The 23152-nt window shown below is 48.1% G+C and overlaps 1 protein-coding gene across 3 annotated transcripts; it reads right to left on the bottom strand.

The window, feature by feature from the left end:
• Positions 1–52: 52 nt before the first annotated feature.
• On the bottom strand, positions 53–19280 carry PHF10 (PHD finger protein 10). 3 transcript variants are annotated; one of them, XM_079146165.1, is made up of 12 exons: positions 19121–19280; positions 16122–16228; positions 14169–14299; positions 13456–13539; positions 12393–12526; positions 12145–12294; positions 11423–11532; positions 9415–9568; positions 5917–6072; positions 1698–1806; positions 1255–1443; positions 53–248 (listed from the first exon to the last, which is right to left on the bottom strand). In XM_079146165.1, the coding sequence occupies exons 1-12, from the start codon at positions 19205–19207 to the stop codon at positions 163–165; spliced, it is 1497 nt and encodes a 498-aa protein (XP_079002291.1). In that variant the 5' UTR covers positions 19208–19280; the 3' UTR covers positions 53–162. The 3 variants fall into 3 exon arrangements, with proteins under 3 accessions (XP_079002291.1, XP_079002292.1, XP_079002293.1); XM_079146166.1 differs by having other exon boundaries at positions 13456–13533; positions 19121–19278; XM_079146167.1 differs by lacking the exons at positions 53–248; positions 1255–1443; positions 1698–1806 and adding an exon at positions 2950–3332 and having other exon boundaries at positions 19121–19278.
• Positions 19281–23152: the final 3872 nt, after the last annotated feature.

Raw genomic sequence — 23152 nt, 5'->3', positions numbered from 1 at the left:
TTAAGGGTAAGAGTATCTTATAATGAAATGAGTCAACTAGCAGATTTTAAGCTCAGTTAATTTCAAAAATCTTTTATTGGCATAAAAATGAGAATGTTTTAAATAAATCAGCACCAAATATTCCACTTCAGTGCATATGCATTAGGGCCCCCAAAAAGCATTTTATCCCTCCTTGCTGTTTTTCCCCCTTCTGCCCACTTTCCTGGGTGTTGGGGGGGCTCGCTGACAACAGTCACAAATCCAGCGACCTAGGAGAAAAATTGTTAGTTAATATAGAGTGGAATTTTATTTTTATAGGACTGAATATTAAACCACTTAGGTCTCCTTCCTTAGCTGTCACTAGTGATAATCCCTGGTAGATTTGGGGTGAGAAGGGCACTACTCTGTTCTCTAAACAAAGGAAGATGTAAATATCCCTTACGATGATCAGTGTAACCAATGCTGTGTGAGATTCAGCAAGCTGGGGGCAGGGTGCTATACAATGACATGGATCTTTCCTGAAATGCAATCATTATACTTTAAAAACTCAATAATACAAATTCTAATACAAAATGTGGTACAGAATTTGGCTTTTTTTTAGCCTTTTTCTTGGCTGCTCCAACAGCATTCTCAAGTCCTGGTGCACTATGCTGATGGCGATTTGTACCAGTTCTTAACTACAGGACAGGCTGCACTATATACTTGATCTGAATTTCTGTAGAACATCAAATAATTATTTAAGTTGCTTCTCGGTGGTTCCTGGGAAACAGACCTAGGCACATATTTTATAGAGTATCATACAGTGTTAACTATGCAAATAAGTTCTAAAGTTATACAATTACCTGTGTGATGTTTTACTCCAATTACTGTAACTGACTGTGTTCTAAAGTTACCTGGAATTGTCGCAATGCCTCAGTTTATGGGTATATGTTCTAATGTATAAGGCGAAGCAAGCTTAAGTTTCCAGATAGATGACATAAAAATAAAATCAAAGCACTGAAGCACACTGATGCTCTTGGTACGTTAGCTATTTCAGTAGAAAACACCAGCTCGTTCTGTACACTGAACTGTCCTTCCACACAGCCCAGGTGTTCTGACACTTGGCCTTTAGCTGTATTTGCCTAAGGATGAAAAGAGAGTGGGCGTGCCCTGGGTGATCACAGCTTCTACCACGTTTGGACAGAAGGGTCTTCGTGTCACTATCGTGTCTAGCAGCCTTAAAAAGATGCTGGGAAAATCTCACCAAAAATAATGTGCTTTTTTTACAATCTTTACCTGATGGAATAGCACCAAGGCCCACACAAAAAGTATGATAACCTCTGTCACACACATCACAGAACATCATCTCTTCTTCATGGTGGGGCTGTCCACATACAATGCATGTCTTACACTCCATACACTGCCATGGGTAGGTCTTAATGATAGAAACAAGCTCCATGGTCATGTCCAGGCAAGAAGGATGGCCTAAATCAAAACCAACAGCAGCATTTCACAAAGGGTTTTTAACTAATGTGGCACATAAAATACTGGACTGCCTCAGTGCTTGCCAACAATGGCTATGATGCTCAATCACCAAAAACACCCAACCTTGTCTACGCCTCCGTTACCCTGTTACTGCATGACCAATGGACTGAGGTCCAGCTGACAGCTACAAACTCCAGTTTCTGAAGCAACAAGTAGGGTGGGGTCAGAACCTCGGAAGGTGCCGCTGTACTTACCACTGTTGTCACACTGGGAGCAGTGTATGAGTGACTCAGCCTTTCCTTTCTTGTTGGACTGCTTACCCTTCAGACAAATCCCACATAGGGCATTTGGAATGGCCTTTGGCTGGAAGGGTAGAAGAGGACTGTGAATTCATGCAGGAGCTTACTGTGGGCTCAGGGGGCTGCTACTTTTTTCATCACCTTATCTTTACTTTTGGGAACTGCTATTAAGGACCTTGTGAAAGACATCACTGGGCATGAGTCTGCTCAGAACAGAAAACAGCGTGTTGATGAAAGCCTTAGAACTCATTTGATATTTAGTAAACAGCACGATCTCGTGTTAAGATTAAATGTAGCAGCCTTCACTTAAGACATACACAGTACTGTCTGTATAATGAACTGGAAGGAAAAACACAAAGTCAAATGTCACTATTAAGAGGAAGAGAAGATTCCCGTCACCAAATGACTATTATGTGAAAATTAATCTGAGTTTTAAGCAATTTATGTACTGGCTGTTTAAATATCTGGCATTACCAAAGTCGAAAAACTTGATATTTAAAAAATATATATATATTTTAACATGTTTAGTTGAAAGATGTCTCAAACATGACCATATGCATAAATGTCTGTGGAAAACAGTTGTGATCATTCTCTGCATATTTAGTAATCAGAAGAGCTGATGCTAACAGACAAGAGCATTTGCTCTGAGGCCTAGAGCAGAAGGACACGGTTTCAGGTAAGTGGAAACTCGTCACCTAAGAAACACACATACTCGTATCTGGTGAGCTCTCATCTCTCAGACTACACACACAGCACCCGGGCTTTAAACGCTATTTGGCATCATCACATGGGAAAGAACAAAGGGAAAGGGGTTCCCTTCAGGTGAAACCATGAGGACCAGAGGGCCCTGAGCAGCACGGCCATGACTACAGGGCCCAGCTGTACTCATGCAAAAACTGGTAGGAGGGGAAGAGAAGTGGGGCCCAAGACGGAAATGGGGCAGGAAAAGAGACTGTTTCAGGTAGAATTGTCACATTTCTGCTTTATTCCAGCACTGCCAAATGCATCTGGTATATCCTTTTCCTAAGTTACTGCACCAAAGAGGAATCTAAACAAAACTCAAATTTTGTATAACATATTCCAGCTTTGAAATGTCTCATTGCCACCTTCAAATCCTGGTAGGCCTGAAGAATTTGCTCTTAATTCTTTTCAGTTTTTATTTTTTTAGTTATCTTTCTTTGCAAAAGATGACAGAGGCATTCAAAAAGAATTTTTGGCTTATTTATTTTAAAAAGTCAACCTTATACATAAATATGATAAGAACAATAACTCTAAACAATCACAGATGTCTCTACAAAATAATAAATATCACGGAAGTTAAACATACATATAAAATGTCACCATTAGCTATTCTACATCTCCTACGTATGTATTTTCATACCCTGCTCCCCCAGCAGAAGGATGAGAACCGCATGCTCAACTCGAGTCCTGCAGTGCAGCTGCCCTCTGCGGGGCCTTCCCTCCTGGCACACCCTTCCCACTGTGTCTGCACCCCAGTGAGGACGGCTCTAAGTGCACTTCTGTGATCCCATCTGTCACTGCCTCTCCCTCCGCCAAAACTGAGAGTCTCTCTGGGTCATGGTACCTGTGCTGAATGAAGAGACACCTGCACTTAACATAGGCAGTTCTCAGTTAGATGCCGGTGTAGCGAGCACTCACGTCTTCCACTGAGTCGGGGAAGTGATCATACAACATTCTGAAAGGAGAACTCCCAGAGCACCTTTACAAGTCAGAAGGACACAACGCCAGGCTGGGCACTCGCGTTCTAGAGCAATTCAAGTTCTACGATCATTGAGATGCACATGAATGCCTGGGATAAAAGGAACTCTAGGAAGGTTCTAGGCTTACTCCTAAGTTCAGATCACATTTTGTTAAACCACTTACAATTTTTCTCACCCAACAGTCCTCATCTTGATGGAAAGAGGAGGAGACAGAGAAGAAGGGGAGAGAGAAGAGCGCCGCACCACTTTCCCAGGGAGGGTCGCCTCGGGCTCTCTGCAAAGCCACAGGCCTGGACCCAGGACTTCCCCGGTGGGGAAGATGGCCATCCCCCATGGACCGCAGGGTGGAAGGAGAAAGAAGGAAGCAACATGAGAACTCCCTGAAGACTCGCGGGCAGAACCCTGCATGTCTGACAGAGACTCTATGTTCTACCTCAAAAAACTGGGACGACATCAGAGTTTCACCAATGACAAGAAAAGTAAAACACTCACTCTCGGTTCTCAGCATCTCAAACAAAAGGCTCCCAACGCACTTATCTTCCTTCTTGAAAAACAGCCAAAGATAAGTGAGATACTCACGGTAGCACTAATATAATACAGATTTTTAATGATGTACTTACAGCCCAGAATCCTAACAGTTATGCTTTAATCTCAGGTTAATGTAACCCAGACAACACTGTCCTACAGACTAGAGCGAGCACTCATGGGTCTCTCAGATGCACTATCACTTCTCACCCCACCCCCACCCTGGGTGTCTGTGTGTGAGCATCAGCTTGTTATCCCTCATATTTAGGCACGTCTTGGCTTATTAATACTTTTCAGAGAGAGGTTAAGCTTTTAATTAACATGTTCACATTGACATGTAATGTCTAGACACCAGCTGTTCCCACTTTTGAAATATCTGAAACATTTTTGGTACCAAAAATGTTCACAGATTATAAAATGTGTACTTTGCATATCAGACTCCCTTGAGTATTGTTAATTTAGATTAATCTATATAATTTCTTATCTATTAGATCAATGATAACGTGGATCGTTCTTCACTTTCAGTCTATGAAAACATCTGTTTCAATATTCTCTTTTAACCCATGATCAGACAGGCTTGTTGTAAGATCCACTCACACTGAAAAGCAAGGACCGTGTGCTTTCAGCCACCACTCAGACTTGAAGCTCCTGCACCATTAGCACATGCTCACTCATTAAGTTTCTGAAGTTTAATCTTTGGAGTTCATTTGCTTTCAATCATTAAGGATTAACTTAAAATCTTTAGTTTAAAAAACTTAGAAAAGTTATATATGTAAAAACAAGTACAAAAATCACATAGCTGCAGCCTGTTGAAGCCACCATTGGAAAGCAACTCCTGCTGGACAAAGTTTAAATTTACTTGTCATAGTCTGCAAAAACATGTATTTTTAAGTTGAATACAGAAAGACATTTTCTAATAAAATATGAAATATGCTAATTTGGGAGGGTTATTTTGTTTTTAATTCAGGAAAAGAAAGGCAGATGAACTGCTAGGAAGTGTTCTGGATGAGAGGAAGATGACCAGCAGCTCACTTCATCTTGCTCCCATGGGTGATTTACACAATCACGATGCTGATGTACAAGGTGTTTAACCACCTCACTCAGCAAAACCTTCTCATCGTCTGACCTAAAACTTCCTTCCATCCTCCTTCACAGACCATCACGGAATGCATATTCTAATACATTCCAACAAAAAGAACCGTGCACTTTCCCACCACCATCCACAGAAGGCTGTGCAGCTACTTCTCTTCCTTTCAGTCCTCCCGTTCCTATCAAGGAAGGCTGCTCACTCTCATCTGACCTTGTGAAGACAGGAACACTAGGAATCACAGTTGCTGCCAACCTGCCACCTTACCAGATCAAAAAGTAAACAAATATGTCCTAATCCTTATCTAAAATTATGATGGCTATCTGCCAAAGTTATGCTAAAAATCGCCACCACGTGAGTAGCAGATATGCTTTCTGTCCCAGAGTTAACAGATGGGCAGTTGGCCCCATGACCCCAGACCAAACCCCATCTTTCTTAAAGGCACTGCACAGAGGCACCGGTGCATGTGCCACCCTGGCTCCCAGCTCGCAGGCTCTGCTCTACAACCACCGGGTCTGAGGTGTCGGGGAAGCACACCTTCCTCCAAGGAAGAAGTTCCCCATGTGACGTAACGTTTTAAGAACCCATACTTGCCTGGTTGCTATTTAAAAAGAAGAGACTCATAAATTGTACATACACAGAAAACAGAAGCTAAACCATAGCCAAAGTGACAGGAAAGCCACCAGGGAGGTGAAGCAAAAAGAAAGCGGCAGAAGGCACACCACAGGACAGGAGTGAGCTGCAGCAAGCAGGAGCTCCGGGTCGAGAGGCGCAGAGCTAACACGCTTCAAGGGAGAGGCTGGTCAGTAAGGAAGCCGCGTCAGGGGCTTTTTTCTTCTACCTTGTACCCAGGAACTGACTTGGACAGAACAGAACGCTTGGAGCCATCTTTCCTGGGAGTGGCAGCTTTGTCTCTTGACTTCTGTCTTCCCTGGAAGGCATCCTCTTGGCTGTCAGGGGGACTCTCCCCTTCAGACACGTTGCCCGAGGAGCTGTCCTGCAGAGCAAGAGGCAGAAACAAGGTCCCTTGGAATCAAGACAGATCTGTTTCGAGCTTTAAAATCATGAAAAATATGTTTCGATGTTTCATCCTTTGAAAAGTATAAAGATCATTCTGTATACAGGAAACCTGTCTCTGGTGAGACTGAAATGCATCATGTTAAAAATTACTTATTCATGGCCATGTGTGGTGGCACACACCAGTAATGCCAGAGGCTGAGGCAGGAAGATCAGGAGTTTCAAGACAGCCTCAGCAACTCAGTGAGGCCCTGTCTCTAAATAAAATATAAAAAGGGCTGGGGATGTGGCTCAGTGGTTGAGTGCCCATAGGTTCAACCCTAGTACCAAAAAAATCCTTCGTTTAAATCATTTAAAAATCATTTAAATCATTTTAAAAAAACATTTAAAGCTAAGGCCACGCTTACCATCAGTGCCTGATTCAGCTCTGCTTCCTGACTCAAGCCACCCAGAGCAGAATCGCTGCCTTCTGCTTATCACTGCACACACCATCATTTCTCTTATCACAAGGGACCATGGACCATATTTATTTCGTATGGTTACAAATAAGTGAAGGTGTTTTAACTGAATCGCAGAGGTTATTCAGAAAGTCCTTCAAATACACGTGTTTTTAAAAGTTTAATTATGCAGGGCCTAAATCCCAACGATCTATAATAGTATCTGACGTATTTTACATGTTCAAAGTTTAAGACTTCAACTTCTGATCATTTACTTCATTTCATAATTTAAGATTGTCTTACGATGTTGTGTTCATATAAATTAGGAGATTAAAAATGAAAAGTTGAGGCTATCCACAGCCACCTATTAAGCCCCTTGAGGAAGTGGCAGGGTTTGTGAGTGTGTCTCCTTACGTTTCTGCTGTCTACATCCTGCAGATACCCAGGTTCTCTCTGACACACACACCTACACTTATAATGTGCCTGCACTTTCTTAAACACAAACTGGATTATTCTGCAGCAATGTGCACGTAGGCATGGACATGTCTGTAAAGCACCATGTACGTTTTCTGTCACTGCTTATTCTCTCAACTGCCTTTTCCTGTAAATGTAATAGCACCGACAGTGAATACTAAAACTGATCTCTAATTCCACTATGAGAACACTGTTAACACTCAAATCAACGGTTTTTTTCAATCAAATTTTGCCAGCACCTTTAAGTCCTTAGAATGAATTCTCTTAGCAAATCTGCTAGATCAAATTCTATGCAACTTAGAAGTATCACCATGTGGTCAAATGCTGGACGGACGGACACTCCTCCCGCCTCACCACCTAGCCCTACACAGCTCCCCTCCTGGCAGCACCAGCTCGAGACTCTGGCAGGGCCTCGTCTTATGTGACATGGATGACTAAACATTTCAGAGGGTGCTGGTGACAGGATACACGGCCCTCAGTGGCAGCGTTCTCCTAGGTCCACGCTGCCCATCAGGTGTGCAGTCTGAGGTGGTGAGCTCCTTAGAGGGCACTTCTGAGGAAAACCAGAGCCCGCAGCACACTGCACGGAACCTGAACCACTGCTGGGATGCTGCTCGCCTCCACCTCCACAGCATCACTTCCCACATCCTCCCGGCACCGATCTCCCCACTCCACAATGCACCACCTCCACGTCCACAGCCCACCTACCTCCATTGTCCACAGCCCACCACCTCCACATCCTCAGCCCACCACCTCCCACATCCACAGCCCACCACCTCCACGTCCTCAGCACACCTACCTCCACGTCCTCCGCCCACCTACCTCCCACGTCCACAGCCCACGACCTCCACGTCCTCAGCCCACCACCTCCACGTCCACAGCCCACCACCTCCACGTCCTCGGCCCACCACCTCCACGTCCTCGGCCCACCACCTCCACGTCCTCGGCCCACCTACCTCCCACGTCCACGGCCCACCACCTCCCACGTCCTCGGCCCACCACCTCCACGTCCTCGGCCCACCACCTCCACGTCCACAGCCCACCACCTCCACGTCCTCGGCCCACCACCTCCACGTCCTCGGCCCACCACCTCCACGTCCTCGGCCCACCTACCTCCCACGTCCACGGCCCACCACCTCCCACGTCCTCGGCCCACCACCTCCACGTCCTCGGCCCACCACCTCCACGTCCACGGCCCACCACCTCCACGTCCTCAGCCCACCACCTCCACGTCCTCAGCCCACCACCTCCACGTCCTCAGCCCACCACCTCCACGTCCTCAGCCCACCTACCTCCACGTCCTCAGCCCACCACCTCCACGTCCTCAGCCCACCACCTCCACGTCCACGGCCCACCACCTCCACGTCCTCGGCCCACCACCTCCACGTCCTCGGCCCACCACCTCCACGTCCACGGCCCACCACCTCCACGTCCTCGGCCCACCACCTCCACGTCCACGGCCCACCACCTCCACGTCCTCGGCCCACCACCTCCCACCTCCACAGCCCACCACCTCCACGTCCACAGCCCACCTACCTCCACATCCTCAGCCCACCTACCTCCCACGTCCTCAGCCCACCTACCTCCCACGTCCACAGCCCACCACCTCCACGTCCTCAGCCCACCACCTCCACGTCCTCAGCCCACCACCTCCACGTCCTCAGCCCACCACCTCCCACGTCCACAGCCGACCACCTCCACGTCCACAGCCCACCTACCTCCACATCCTCAGCCCACCTACCTCCCACGTCCTCAGCCCACCTACCTCCCACGTCCACAGCCCACCACCTCCACGTCCTCAGCCCACCTACCTCCACATCCTCAGCCCACCTACCTCCCACGTCCACAGCCCACCTACCTCCACGTCCACAGCCCACCACCTCCCACGTCCTCAGCCCACCACCTCCACGTCCTCGGCCCACCTACCTCCACGTCCTCAGCCCACCACCTCCCACAACCACGATGCACCCACTTCCCACATCTACCATCCATAGCATGCATACTGCCCGCATCCTCCATCCACAGCGCCCACTGCCCATACCCACAGTACGCCAACATCCCACCATCTTGCCACTGCATTTCACTGTGACCGTCATGCAGACCCCAACGAACAGCACAACGTAGTGAAAAATGTAACATCTTCCCCTAGCCAGCCAGGAAGCAGCAGCATGGCTGACGTGCTCCCAAACCAAGACAGTAAACTTCCGCTCGCTGCTCCACCTGACCAGAGAGGAGGACAGTGGAGGTAAGACTTAGCCACACGCAGCACACCTGCACCAACCCACGATGGAGTTTCTTGATAAAGTTCTCAGGAAGTCATGCAACTGTCCTTCTCAAGAAGAGTATGGTGCACAGGTCAATTGCACATCCCACAAAACCAGCCAAACACATGCACAGACAAGCACTCCTACCGAGGTGCCTTTATTTTTCCGTTTCTCGTCACCTCGACCATCTTCAGCATCATCCGAGTCACCATCACTATCCAGGGCAGGGAGTTCAGGGTCCAGCGGGGGCTCGTACAGCGCTGTGTTTAGTGGCAAGTACCGAAGTTCATCTGGCGAGTACCTAGGTGCAGACAGTGCTTTCACGGTTCCATTACACTGAAACTTACAGCTGCAAAAACAGCCTGAAGTTTCTCAATCTAATACCAGAAATAATTATTTTTTCATTTTCATCATTATGTTGGGGTAATAAATAAGAAACCTGATATTTTTACGATTTTTCACTAATCATGTAGAATATGCATTTGATTCTTTTTTTTTAAGTACCCACTGAGCCACATCTTCAGTTCTTTGTATTTTTTTCATTGAGACACAGCCTCCCTAAGTTGCTGAGTGAATATGCATTTGATTCTTATTATAAAAAGGTAATCTCTCTCCCCTTTACCCTCGCCAAATAAAAACATACTAAAATAAGAGGACACAGCGGAAAGGCAGCGCCCTGGCCTGGGCACAAGAGGGCAGAGAAGGCACGGCGGAGAGGCAGCCCCCTGGCCTGAGTACAAGAGGGCACAGAGGACACAGCGGGGAGGCAGCGCCCTGGCCTGAGTACAAGAGGGCACAGAGGACACAGCGGGGAGGCAGCGCCCTGGCCTGGGCATAAGAGGGCAGAGAAGACACAGCAGGGAGGCAGCGCCCTGGCCTGGGCACAAGAGGGCAGAGAAGGCACAGCGGGGAGGCAGCGCCCTGGCCTGGGCACAAGAGGGCAGAGAAGGCACAGATGGGAGGCAGCGCCCTGGCCTGGGCACAAGAGGGCAGACAAGGCACAGTGGGGAGGCAGCACCCTGGCCTGGGCACAAGAGGGCAGAGAAGGCATGGCAGAGGCAGCCCCGGGCCTGGTCCTTTCACACCCCTCCGCACCCTGCCGCAGCCTCCCTCCTGGAGTGACAGGCACACTGAACAAACTCAGGCCCTCCGATAGCGGGAACAGGACTGGGAACACAGAGTCAGAAGCACACCAGGGGTAGCATGTGCTCCCGCACTTCTCTCTGAGCTACAGACTGCACCCTTCTCTACAGCGGACAGCACACAGCTGGCTGTCAATATTCAGGGACGCCTCTGTGCCACCCTCGGGAGAAAACTCATGCAGGCCGGAAATGGACCAGCGCCTCCTTCAACTAAAATAGCGCACCAAAAGCCAAGGGGTTCGTAGACGGGCATACAACTTCTAAAGATTGGTTGAACCACCCAAAAAAAAAAAAAATTTTGAAAATTAAAATTTCTGCCCAAGACTTTGACTTTCAAGTTTGAGCATATACTCTATTTTGGATTCTACTCTCTAACAAACATCCTGTGTTCCTAAGAACGTGTTTTACAGTAAGGTTAAAGCTGAAGGAAAAGCTGAGACTTGAAACACAATGAACCCTTGAGCCCAAGTGCTGGTGGTGGTGTGACCGTTGTTCCACTCAGCCTGGGAACAGGAAATAAGCTGCATGCCTGGCAGGCAGACTGGCGGCAGCAACCAGGCCCATTCAGTAACAGGGAGGGTACGCGCGTGTAGACGCTGCCCTGGCAGCCACTCTGCTCCTTCTCTGACCTCCTCCGCAGTCTGAGTCAGTGCTCAAACTAAGCTGCGTGTGAACCGTGTGGGTGCGTTCACATGCAGACTGAGCAGGGAGCGCCGCTGGGCTCAGAGTCTGCACCTCCAACAAGACTCCTGGTGCTACGCTGCTGCTGCTGCACACAGACCACACCTTCAGCCACGAGTGCTGCGGAACCCTTGGCACTGTCTTGTGACAGACCCACCTGGGACAAGTGGGGACTGGCAGTGCTCAGACTCCAGCTGGTGGGGATTCTTCACCACAGAGCCAGGGAGGGTGGAGGAAACTGACATGAACTCCACACACTATCTTACAGTGCTATTTGCAAACCCCAAAATCATAGGGTCTGAAGCCCATGGCGATGAAAACTCCCGAAGTACCTCTTGTAATACTCCTGGAACTGTCCGGGGATGAGCGCCACGGGGTAAGAACTGACCTTTGTCCGCTCTGTCGGCAACACTCTGTACTTCCCTTGAGGAACCTGGATAACCTGGGTCGACACAGAAATGCAAAACTGATTCCACAACAGGAACCCAGGCTCCAGGAAAAGCAGCCCCAAGTGCCAGTCACTGCATGCATCCCCCACCCCACAAAAGAACCTAGGGGTTAAGTGACAATGAGAGGTAGGGGTTAAGTGACAATGAGAGGTATGACCCAAGGGACAATGTGAGCATCTTGTCTGCTGTTCCCCAGAGCAGTTTCTGAAGAAAGGCAGGAGGTGTCTTGCCGACCACACAACAGCAGTGACCTGGGCAGCCTACAAAACCTCTCTGAAGCTCAACCTCGTCCTCCATGCAATGACTGACAACAGTGGGACCTCTGGAGGTTCACGGAGAGCCTCAGGTGACTGCTGTGGAGCGCTCCCACCATCGCCTGGGACACAGCAAGTGCGGTAGGCAGCTATTCAACAAAGCACCAGCCCTAAGGCAAGAGATCTCACCCCCGCAAAAAAGCAAGCTGAGCATCGTTACAATCATATCTTGTTTTCTAGTGAGGAAAGAACACAGAGCTGGTACCAAAAAGTCATGATAACAAAGGGGAGACAGCCACAGCGATAGTGAGCAGGAGCTGGGCTTGGGGCTCCTAGATCTCAGTCCCCTACGTGTGTCTGCAGGTCAAAGTAAGCTCTTCTTTCTTCCATGCGTTCCCGGTTCAAGTTGCTGTTAAACTCAGCTGCTTTTTTAGCAGCCTTCTTAATGTACTCGGGCACTTTGCTGGCTTCAACTTTCTGAGTGTTCTGTTGTTGCATTTGCTGAAATAAAAAGACTGAAGTTGGAAGTCACAAATAACTTCACAAAATGTCAGTATCTCAAACCCAAATAAAAGATGCCAGGCCCCTCAATTACGTACAGAATACTCTTTGTAATGATCTGTAATTCGCTGACGTTCCTTCTCTTGTAGAATGACGGAATATTCAGCATGCTTGGCTGGATATTCTTTTATCATTAAATCAATCACTTCATCACTGCGCAATGCTGTTAAACCTATCACAAAGTTAAGTGAAAAAAGCTCCTTTAAGGCTTGGTGGACAAAAACCACTGTTTGAAATTAACTTATCCTTCAAACCACATTTAAAAGTCTTTAAAATAGTTAAAGCAAAATATTGTGATACATTTGAAAATAATAAAACTTAATTCACAACAAAAAATCAAACAATTAAAAAGAACAATTATGCAAAGATAAACCAACTTTTTCATCAAATGAATTTCTCTTAATCTGTGTATTATAAACATATATTCCTTTACTTAGAAATGACTATTAAACCATGACGTACACAAACCACCACCAACACAGGACATAAGAGGTATAAAAAAAATGTCAAATTCCATATACTACATATATACAATCAATTCAAGTCAAATTTCAAAAATCTCAGCAGCACCTAAATGTATGTAATTTTATAATTATGAAGATAATTTTCAAAACTCAGAGTATCAGATTTTTACCAATTGCTAAAATGAACTCCCACAAATTTACATTACATTAAAAAGTAGCCATGTTACAAAAAAAGGCTCATGAAAAGAAAACTACAAATAATAGCAGATAGCTGAGCACACTGAACTAAAAACGCAGCCAAAGTGCCTGTTAAGAGCTAAGAATGTGTTGGTTCAATTCCCAGCAATTCACAAAACATAGAGAAGGATCTATACTTTTTCTAAAAATCACATATTTTACACATAATACTTTGAAAGTTCTGTGAAAATCTCTATTATCAGAAAAATATATTCTGATATAAAATATAAACTTCATTCTCTTTTACATTTTAACAACCAAAAATAAAGTAAATAATTCAGGATTTAAATAGTTCAGCATATTTTATTAGTCTTGTAGAAAAGACGAGGAAGGAGATGACCTCTCATCTACAACCACCTCTGAACACTCAGCTGGGAAATTCACACGGAGCCTTCATTACCTAAGGTGCACTGAGTCTCTGTGATGACGTTCAGCTCTCTCAGGTAGAGCTTCTCCTTGTGAGACAGATCTCGTCTCTCTAAATCTCCAAGGAAAGAACAAAAAGATAATTAAAAATAGTGACATATCATGCATTGGTAAAACTCTTATTAGCTTAAAAAAACTTGGATTTTTAAAAAATTTTCATACTACATATTCCAAGATTTTTATCAAGGGAATCCTATGAATTCAAGGAAGTTAAAATGAAACTGAAAAAAGAATAATCCAAAGGAAGCAGGTAACATAAAATAGTTGCATGAGCACAGTTGGCCAGAAATGGCCTTTCTCGTTATCAGTACTCCTGAGCTCACAGAACAACGGGAAAGAACCTAAAACTCAAGACTACGAAATGATCTTTCCTAAAACCTCCCAAAGGAGATTCACCTTTCTCATTTTGCCTTTCAACCAGTTTATGAGACTTCAGAAGGCATGAAGAGTGGAGAGCGATACTGAATGACAGCAGCAGCAACTGAGAGTCAGCAAGCGCGAGAACACACGCCACGTCACAGGAGGCTGGGCCAGAGCTCGGGGCAAAGTGCACCACGAGGCCCCTGAGCAACTCAAGGCCCCTGCAGCAACCCGCTGGCCAGGATCCAGAGCCTGGCAGCTGCGGCACAGGAGTGCTACCACCTGACAGCTGGACGTAATACGCAGCACACACTGAGGCTGAAGTACCTGGATATTTCCGCTTGAAGGAGGTCACGCCCAGGTACTCGCTGACTTGCTCCTGAAGCATGTAGTACTCTCCGGTTTCATCAGGGGGCCATTTGTACTCTATCAGATTTTCAGCTGGATAGTAACTGAAGCTGAGCACAGAAACACATCACTCCTTAAGTGTGCCTTCTACTAGATTTTGATCACCTACATTTTTGAGGCCATTTTAAAACTATTTAAATACTTAAATTCTTGTTATAACTTTATTTCGTATTTATAAAAGAAAATTACAAAACAATCGTGGAATATCACATCAAAAAGACACACTGAAAGTAATACTTTCTGTGTCACAAGAGCCAACACACAAATGCTAAGAACAAAAGCACTTCCAGCCAAAGAGACGATGAAGCAAGGCAGAGCTATGGGACCTGAATTCAGTCTTTCCAGCTTCACACTAAGTACAAGCACTTCGTTCACACAAAGAAGCAGCTTCTGACTCTGGTCTGCTGCTCAGTGAGCCACCACAGCTGGGAGGGCAGAACCTTGAGTACCTATTTCTTAATGAAGTGAACTATTAACCATGATCGTTCTCGTATATACTCCACAAACCCAGAAGCAAAGAATGGACCTAGTTTGAAGTTCCAGCGCATGGCATTCTCTCTCAGGATCAGGGCCATCTGGCTTCTGCCTGAGGGGAGGACAGGAACGCTGTTGACAGCATCTATCCATTTAAACAGCAACCGGAGAAAACAGCACTCCAGAGCTGGGTGGGCAGGGACGCTACCCGCAGCAGTGTGAAGCCGACCCACCTCTACCACTCGCACCAACACCTCAGCAACTCAGAGAACTCTGATGTGGCAATGGGTTCTTAGATAAGACACCAAGCCCAGAAGGCGGGGAAAAAAAGGAAATTTGGACACTTACCTAATAAGGGATTAATATCCAGAATGCATTACAAAAAAAGAAAACTCCTGAAATTCAGCCATAAAAAGTGACCCAAATAAAATTAGACAAAGAACATTTCTCCAAAGTTGGAAATGGACACTAAGCACATGAAAAGAGGCTCAACTTCACTGGTCACCATGGAAATACAAATCAACATCACGATAAGACTCTCACTTCACACTTTTTAGGATGACTATTACTAAAAAAGAGAGAATAACAAAATTGAAAGGATGTGAAGAAACAGGAGACGGCACTGCTGGGAGGGATGCAGAATGCTTTGCCACGGTGGGAGTGTCTGACAGCCCCTCAAAAAGCTAAACGCAGAATCACCACAGGATCCCAGCTACTCCACTCCTAGGCATGCATCCCACGTCAATAAAAACAGGGACTCCGAATGCTACTGCAGCACTATCCTCCCCAACCACAGGGGACAACGACCCAAAGGTCCACCAACATGAGTAAATAAAATGCGGGGGCACGTGCACACAATAAAATATTCTTCCAACTCAAAACAGAAACTGCTGGCATATGCAACAGATGGACGAACCTCGAAGGCATGACGCGCAGGGGAAAAATTCACACAAACAAGAACAAAAATTGTACAGCTCCCCTTTTATGAGGTATCTAGAGCCATCATATTCACAGGGAAAGAACGCAAAACGGCAACAGCAGAGGCTGGCGGGAGGGAAGAATGGGAGTTTCTGCTTGTTTGCAAGATTCTAAAAACCATGTGGAAATGATGGTATGACGGTTGCACAACATTGCAAATGAAATTAATGCCACTTATCTGTACACTTAAAAAGAATTAAAATGATGAATTTTATGTATTTATATATTTTACCATAATTTTTAAGTGCATTCATTAGCAAAAAAAATCTGTGGAGTTACATAACTATGTAAACAGAAAAAAAATATTCTACAGTTTTTTAAGCACTTTTTTTTGCCAGAGTTGGGGCTGGGGGAGAGAGTAAGAGAGCACCAACGCAAACAAGAGAAACCTCACAACACTGAGCGGCACAGTGGCAGTACCCCAGGTCCTGGCTTGAAGTCTCACAGCTCCTCGAGCTATCTCCTGAGCCCATTCGCCTCCTTTTGGATGGTTGGGTCCCATCATTGGAATTATCTTCATTATCATCCTATACATTTAAAAGAGTCAAAAATAATAATGAATAAGAGATGGAATGTAAACAAGAATAACTTATTTTCCAAGGTTTGCAGAGTCTCATCAGGTGAAAGGCTTCCCAAGGACAACTGGTTACAACAAATATTATTTTCCCATTGTAACTAAAAGGGACATAATATGGCATAAGAAGAAAACTAAAAACTGATCATCAAACCAAATAAAATAAGGAAGTTTTCCGTTAACCTGTAACTCTAGCTCTGCTCTCACTTTCTTTACCAGCTGAGGTCAACTGCTGCATCACTCAGAAGCTGAAGCTCATGCTCCTACTCACTCTTGGGGCAGCATTTAATTCAACTTAGAACTGGCCCACATGACCATTCTAATCAACAGCTTTAAGCACTTGCATTCTTGTGAAAAGGAGAGAAGACTAAAAATACATTGAGTCCTGACCACATTTTCCTTACATTGCAAAAATTCAACAAAAATACATTCTAATAAGCACCATCAATCATATAGCAATATACCCATATTCAAAAAAGGAGCTGCTTATATATTTTTAATGCAATACATTATTTGATAATATCAAGGTGTTACGTTCAACAATTCCATCAAGAGAATGAATGAGGTATCAGATGTTAGAAAACTGATTTATTTTCATATTAGCCAAGATGTGAGGTCTACAAATCAACTTTGCCCCCGCAAAGTAACGTAGCTTCTAACAACTGTTAAACCCCATAATCCTCTTGTTAAATTGAAAATTGAAAATCCTCCCACAAAAGAAAATGAGAAGGCAGGAACAGTAGTCAGGTATGCCAGAGGAGCCTGCCCAAGGCATCTCACCAGGCCGTGCCCTCTCCCAGTGTGGCTGTTTTCTGTGAGCTCTCCAAGATTCTAGGGCAATAACAGGTCTCCTATTGTGTGGCCAATGCAAGGATTTAATGAGTTAACATCTATAAGAAACGTAAAGCAAGTAGGAGCAGATAACCGTCTGATAAATGTTGGTTAGAAGTATGATTATGATTAAGTCTCAAATGTCTCTGGTGGGCAGGAATTCACAAAATCTCTTCTCACAGTGTCTTCTTCAGTTCTCATAAAATAAGCATTCAGTTAAACAGCCTGAATATTCCCTTTAAGATTCCCAGCCAAGTAGAACTGGAGAAGAATCTAAATCCATTTTCCCAAAATTTACATCAAGTGGCATCACAACTGCAACGCTTCATAGTCAATAGTCCAGCTATAATTCATTCGAAGCATTCAAGTGTCTCTGAGCACTTTTAAGGATTAACTATCTTCTTTCTTGCTTCTGCTGGGTTCTGTGTGTGTGAGAGATGTTGCTGCTGGGGATGGAACCCAGACCCTCCCACATGCTGAACTGGTACTCTACCACACAGCCACCTCCCAGTCCACCTTCAAGGATGTTGATGTCAACATGCTTATTTTCCTGTGTTGGACTAAAAAATTCACTCAAAAACAGACAAACACAAAACATAGAAACCTCCAAAGAGCTGAAATCATAATTTGATACACTATACAAACTAAACTAAGAAATCTAGGCAAATACGAAATTACATAAGGTAAACATGGTCAGCTGGCCTTTTTGACTGCAGAGAGACACTGCAGTCTTTCTCAACACACAATGGATTGAGATTAAACTACAAGAATTTATTTGTAACCATGATACTGATAAATATGTATTTTAAAAAATCATGAATGTACAAAATTAGATATTTGCATTCCAGAGTTATGGGTGGGCTCCACCTTTGGATCACATGAGCTCCTATTCCTCAAACCCTTCAGGTAAGACTCCAGAGGTAAGGCTCACATTCAGGAAGTGCTGGCTGCGTGCCCACCAAGGGTCAGAGGCCTAGCATCAGATTCTGGAGGCAGAGTGAGGTATACTAAGGCTTAACAACTAGTTGCTCTCAAAGATGGGGCCCTTGAGAAACTTTCAAAAATAGGTCCTGATCCTTTTGCCCGGAAGATCCCTGGAACAGGAAGAGCCAAAGAGCAGGACCCTCTCAGACTACCAAGAGGGTCTCCACTATCGATGCTGCTAACATTCCAGGGAGAGCAGGATCTCAGGGGCTCCACTTCCCAGTCTTTTCCGGGGAGAGCAGGATCTCAGGGGCTCCACTTCCCAGTCTTTTCCGGGGAGAGCAGGATCTCAGGGGCTCCACTTCCCAGTCTTTTCCGGGGAGAGCAGGATCTCAGGGGCTGCACTTCCCAGTCTTTTCCGGGGAGAGCAGGATCTCAGGGGCTCCACTTCCCAGTCTTTTCCGGGGAGAGCAGGATCTCAGGGGCTCCACTTCCCAGTCTTTTCCGGGGAGAGCTGGAGCTCAGCCATTCACTTGTCTTTGGACTCCCAACTTCCCGCAAGTTTGGAAGTTTATAGTCATTCCTCCCCGACAACCTCTGTCCCAAACTACTAAACGAACTTTAGGAACGAAGTGCGTTCGCGGGTGATACTCAGCTCGTCTCGGTTTTTCTCCCCTTCTGTCTGTGACTGAAAACACCGGGTCCTCTATACCCCCCGGGAAGGGCGCAAAGTTCCTAAAAAGTTCCGTCCGACCTGCGTCTGCGCGCGGGGCCGGTGCCCTCCAGCCCTTTCGCCCGGTCTCTTTGCTCCTCGTCCCAAGCTTTCAAATGGCCCCCGGCAGCGCCCGGGCCAGGGTCCTGCGGGGCGGCCCGGCTGGCCCAGGACGCCGCCCGGGCGGCGGGGCCCAGGCGCGCACTTGTTGCTCGGGCGGCGCGAGGCCTGCGCCCTGGCCCGGGGCCTGCGGCCTCCCAAACTCCCGGCCGCCGCCCCCCGCCCCGCCGCGCCGCCCCCGCGCCCCCGCGTCCCCACCCGGAGCGCGGCCCTGCCCCGGCCCGCCGCCCGCGCTGGGCCCCGCCGCCGCCTCCTCACCTTCGGGGACTGCGCGCCGGGAGTGGCCGGGTCGCTGTCGCACGGCCGCGGGGACAGCGCCGCCCCGGGCCCGGCCGCCGCCGCCATCAGCCCCAGCGCCCCGCGCCGCCGCCGCCGCCGCCGCCGCCGCCTGGTCCCGGCCGCCGCCGCCGCCGCCGCCGCCGCCGCCGCCGCGCGGGCCGCCCGCCGCCCCGGCCCCGCCCCCTCCGCCCGCCCGCCCGGGGGCCGGCCCCTGCCGCCGCGCGCCCCGCGGCCCGCCAGCGCCACCGCCATGGCCGCCAGCGCGCCCGGCCGCCGCGGGCCCCGCGCCGCGCCGCTCACGCCCGCCGCGCCCGCAGGCCCGCCCGCCGCGCCGCGAGCCCCGCGCCCGCCGCGCCCGCGCCCGCGCCCGCTCTCCCGGCCCGCGGCCGCCGCGCCTCGCGCCGCCGCCGCCGCCGCCGCGGCCCCCGGCCCCGCCCCGCCGCGCGCCCCCGCCGCCCCCGGCCCGGCCCGGCCCGGCCCTCCGCGCGCCCGCCGCCCCGCCGCCCGCGCGCCCCGCGCGCCCCGCGCTCCCCGCGCCCCGCTCCCCACCGGCGCCCCCTCCCCCGCCCGCCGCGCGCCCCGCCCCCACCGGCGCCCCCGCCCCCGCCGCGCGCCCCGCCCCCATCCGGCGCGCCCCGCCCCCGCCCCCGCCCGCCCCGGCCCGCGCGAGCCCGCAGGCACCTTTGTTCTGCGCCGCGAGTCCCGAGCCGCAGAGGCGGGCGGGCGAGGGCGGCCCGGGCGGCGCCAGGAGCAGGCGCGGCGCGGTCCCTCCCCGCTGCGCGGACGCCGGGGACCCTGGCTGGCGTCGTCCTGGAGGGCGCTGCAGGGGTAGCGGGGGACGCGGAGAGGGCGGGATCTGGGGTCCGCCCTAGTCCGCTTGGATCTCGGCGCTGCGGTCAGGGCGGGCACCCAGCAGCGTGGAGAGGAAGGCCGGAGCTCCGGAGGCACCCAACTCCGGCCTGCTTAGGGCTCCATCCCCAGTCGTGCGCGGGCCCCCGGATTCCTGGACCTGCTAGGGCTCCATCCCCTCTCCCCATCATGCCCCGCCCCTTGGATTCCCTGGCCTGAGAGAACTCCATCCTTGGGTCAGTGTGTGGCCACCAAAAAGCTTCAGATCTGGAGCACAATGCCTGCTCTCTTTGGCGCTGCCCACAGATGGCCGACCAAGTCCAGAAGCAGGCGCAGGCCGCCAGCCGTTCACAGGAATACAGCTAGCCTAGGGTTCCCAGCCAGCCCTTTCCTGCCTTCCCCACTGCATGCGATGGAGATGGCCTTGCCCGCAGTTGAAAACACTTAAACTTCTGCCTGCTGTGTTCTTACAGACCAGCTCCCGGTTCTGCAAAGAACACTCCTGAGAAAATGGCCTGAAGTCCATGGAAGAAGGATGGAGTCAAAACTGCTGTGTCCCCAAGTGTGTAGATCTCACTCAAAGAATCTTTCCCCAAAAAACAGCATCTTTCCCCAAAATTCTCTTCATTGACCAGGAGGAACCTCTGTCAGATTCTCTGGATAAATTCATAGCTTAAAAGCAAACGTGTTCAGTTATTTGGTTCTACTCCGATCAAATACGGATTTAAACATACAAGTCAACTGAATGCTGGTTCAGATCCGAGAACGCAAGACAAAGATGAAGGAAACCCCATACGGATTTGATCCCTGCCCCTGGGCAGCTTCAAGTCAAAAGAGAATGATACAGACATAATCGTACTTACCGGCAGCTTAGATGGGAGAAAATTTACTCACAACTAGAAGAATTAAAACCTCAGTGTTCCCAGGTGCAGTGGTGTAATCCCTGCAACTGAGGCAGGAGGATGGTGAGTTCAAAGCCAGCCTCAGCAACTTAGTGAGACCCTGTCTTAAAATACCAAAAAAGGGCTGGAGATGTGGTTAAGTGCCCCTGAGTGCAATTCCTGGTACCAAAAAAAAAAAAAAAAAAAAAAAAACTTCAGGGTCGACATTTGAAAGGTGTCTCAAAAGTCAGATGGGACAGATAGAAATGCAATTGGAAATGGAAATCGGGCTTCAAGCCCAAAAAAGGCTGAGGGTTGAGGAAATTGGCATATTCTGGTTCACCAGTCATTCCAATTGGTGTGAGAATAGCATAAAAGAAGGTGGATTCTAAAAGTTAGGGATGAAATATACAGGCTGACAGTATGATTTAGTGTAGAAAACAAAGTTGTGGAGTCAAGACTGGTTTGAATTCCAGTTTTGCCATTCATTGTATAATCAGAGGTAAATTATTTAATCTCTCTGGCCCTCCACTGCCTCATTGTAGGAAGAGAATAATAATGTCCAACTATTTCACAAAAATATTATTTCATGACCTAAGAACTGTGAACTATGAACTAAGAACTATGTCAGGTGATGGGGATACAAGTTATCATTTGTTCACCAAATATTGCCTTAGTTTTACTAAGGTAAGCTCTGAGTTAAACACTGGCAATACAGTAGTGGAGGGTAAAAGCAGACCTGTAAGAGGTCGCATGGAATATCTAGATACTGATGAGGAAGAAGAAAAGGAAAGGGAGGGAGCTGTTGAGCGTTGAAAGCCCTGGAAGTGTTTCAGAAAGAGGGACTGGTCACCTAGGTCAGTTGCAAAGTTGAGCAAAATGAGGACGAAGCAATGTCCACTGTGTTAGGGACTTGGAACCACTTAGCAATCTGAACTTCAGTAGACTAGTGACTTCAGAAGCTAGGTTGAAATGGATGGAGGAGGGAATGGGAGGCTCAGAACTGGAGCCAGAAAAAGACAGCTCTGAAAGTCCTGTAGAAAAGCAACTGAGCAAGGGTGGCTGTGAGGCACTGCATGTTCCTGGGCTGCCAGGAATGGCAGAGCACAGTGGGGAGCCTGAGGTGGCAGAGAGGCATGGCGCCCAGCACAGGTGTGGCCACACCGCCCACTGACAGGGAAGACCACACAGGGCCACAGGGCTGGAGAGGGTCTGGCAGCAGGAAAAGTGCAAGATTTCACCTCTGCTAAGTTATCTTTCCTTAATGAAATACGAAGTGAGACGTTAGCTGAAAGTGAACACAGAGCAGAGGGCTTCAGGAAAAAGAGTAAGAGCATGAAAGAAAAGCCAGCGTACACCAGGTGGGGTCTGCCTACTAATGCCAGAGGCCGTGAATTCAAAGTGGAACTAGTCTGGGTTGTGGTGTTCCCGGTTCAGTTTGGCTGCCTGGATTGAACAAAGTGGATAATGGGGTTCATTCAGGAAACAGTTCTCCCAGGTAAGCTGGGAGCAAGGGGATGTGGAGCTTCTGTACAGGATTGGTCATGACAATGGGCTGATGTGGTCAGATCTGGAACGACCCCCAAAAGCACGTGCGTTGAAAGCGTGATCCCCAGTGCAGTAAGGTGCAGAGGCGGGGCTTTTAGGCAATGATGGGACTCTCCTCATCAGTGGACCGACCCAGCCAAACAAGAGAAAGCCGCCCCCACCATTTCTTCATGGCTTTTCTTGGTTCAGATTATAACTGTCAAAACCCTGCTGATCGGCACGACATTCAGTTGCTTCCCTCCAGTGCAGCCCATGCTTCCTTGCTGGAGGAGTCACAATGGTACACAGCACCCACACCCTCCCACGGTGCCTTCCAGCCAGCCCAGTTCCAGTAAGTGAATCATCACTGGGAAGGTCATGGGAAGGTGATGACATCCTACCAACTCAGGTAAGTGGGAAGACAGAAAGAACCTGGATCCTTGATTGAATGCCTGAGAAATAATTTTCCTATTTCTTCAATTATGTTAGGTTTTTTAGTTCTTGCATCTAAAAAGAGCCTAACACAGACATAGAAGCACACATTTTTAAGCATTCTGATCGGAGACAGAAACTATTAGTTGGTGAAGCACTAAATACATTTACATCTTTCTTTCAAACTTGGTTTTCCTTTCAAAAGAACAAATACAAAATATTAAAACATCACCAAAGCAAAATTGCCCTTCCAAGTTTCCAAAATATATCTTAACATTTACTTCATGAGACATTTTACAAGGCTGCATCTTAATTTCTTTTA

The sequence above is a fragment of the Sciurus vulgaris genome (genome assembly GCF_902686455.1).
Source record: "Sciurus vulgaris genome assembly, chromosome: 7".
In the NCBI taxonomy this organism is placed as follows: domain Eukaryota; kingdom Metazoa; phylum Chordata; class Mammalia; order Rodentia; family Sciuridae; genus Sciurus; species Sciurus vulgaris.
This window is presented reverse-complemented; position numbering and strand designations above follow the sequence as displayed.

Excerpts from the sequence above, each read along its gene's own strand:
- PHF10 (XM_079146165.1), bottom strand. The coding sequence starts at position 19,207 with ATGGCGGCGGCGGCCGGGCCCGGGGCGGCGCTGTCCCCGCGGCCGTGC. Across the intron at positions 12,527-13,455 it reads AGAGACTCAGTGCACCTTAG|GTTTAACAGCATTGCGCAGT; the intron begins GTAATGAAGGCT and ends ACTTTGTGATAG. Across the intron at positions 12,295-12,392 it reads ATCATTACAAAGAGTATTCT|CAAATGCAACAACAGAACAC; the intron begins GTACGTAATTGA and ends TTTTTATTTCAG.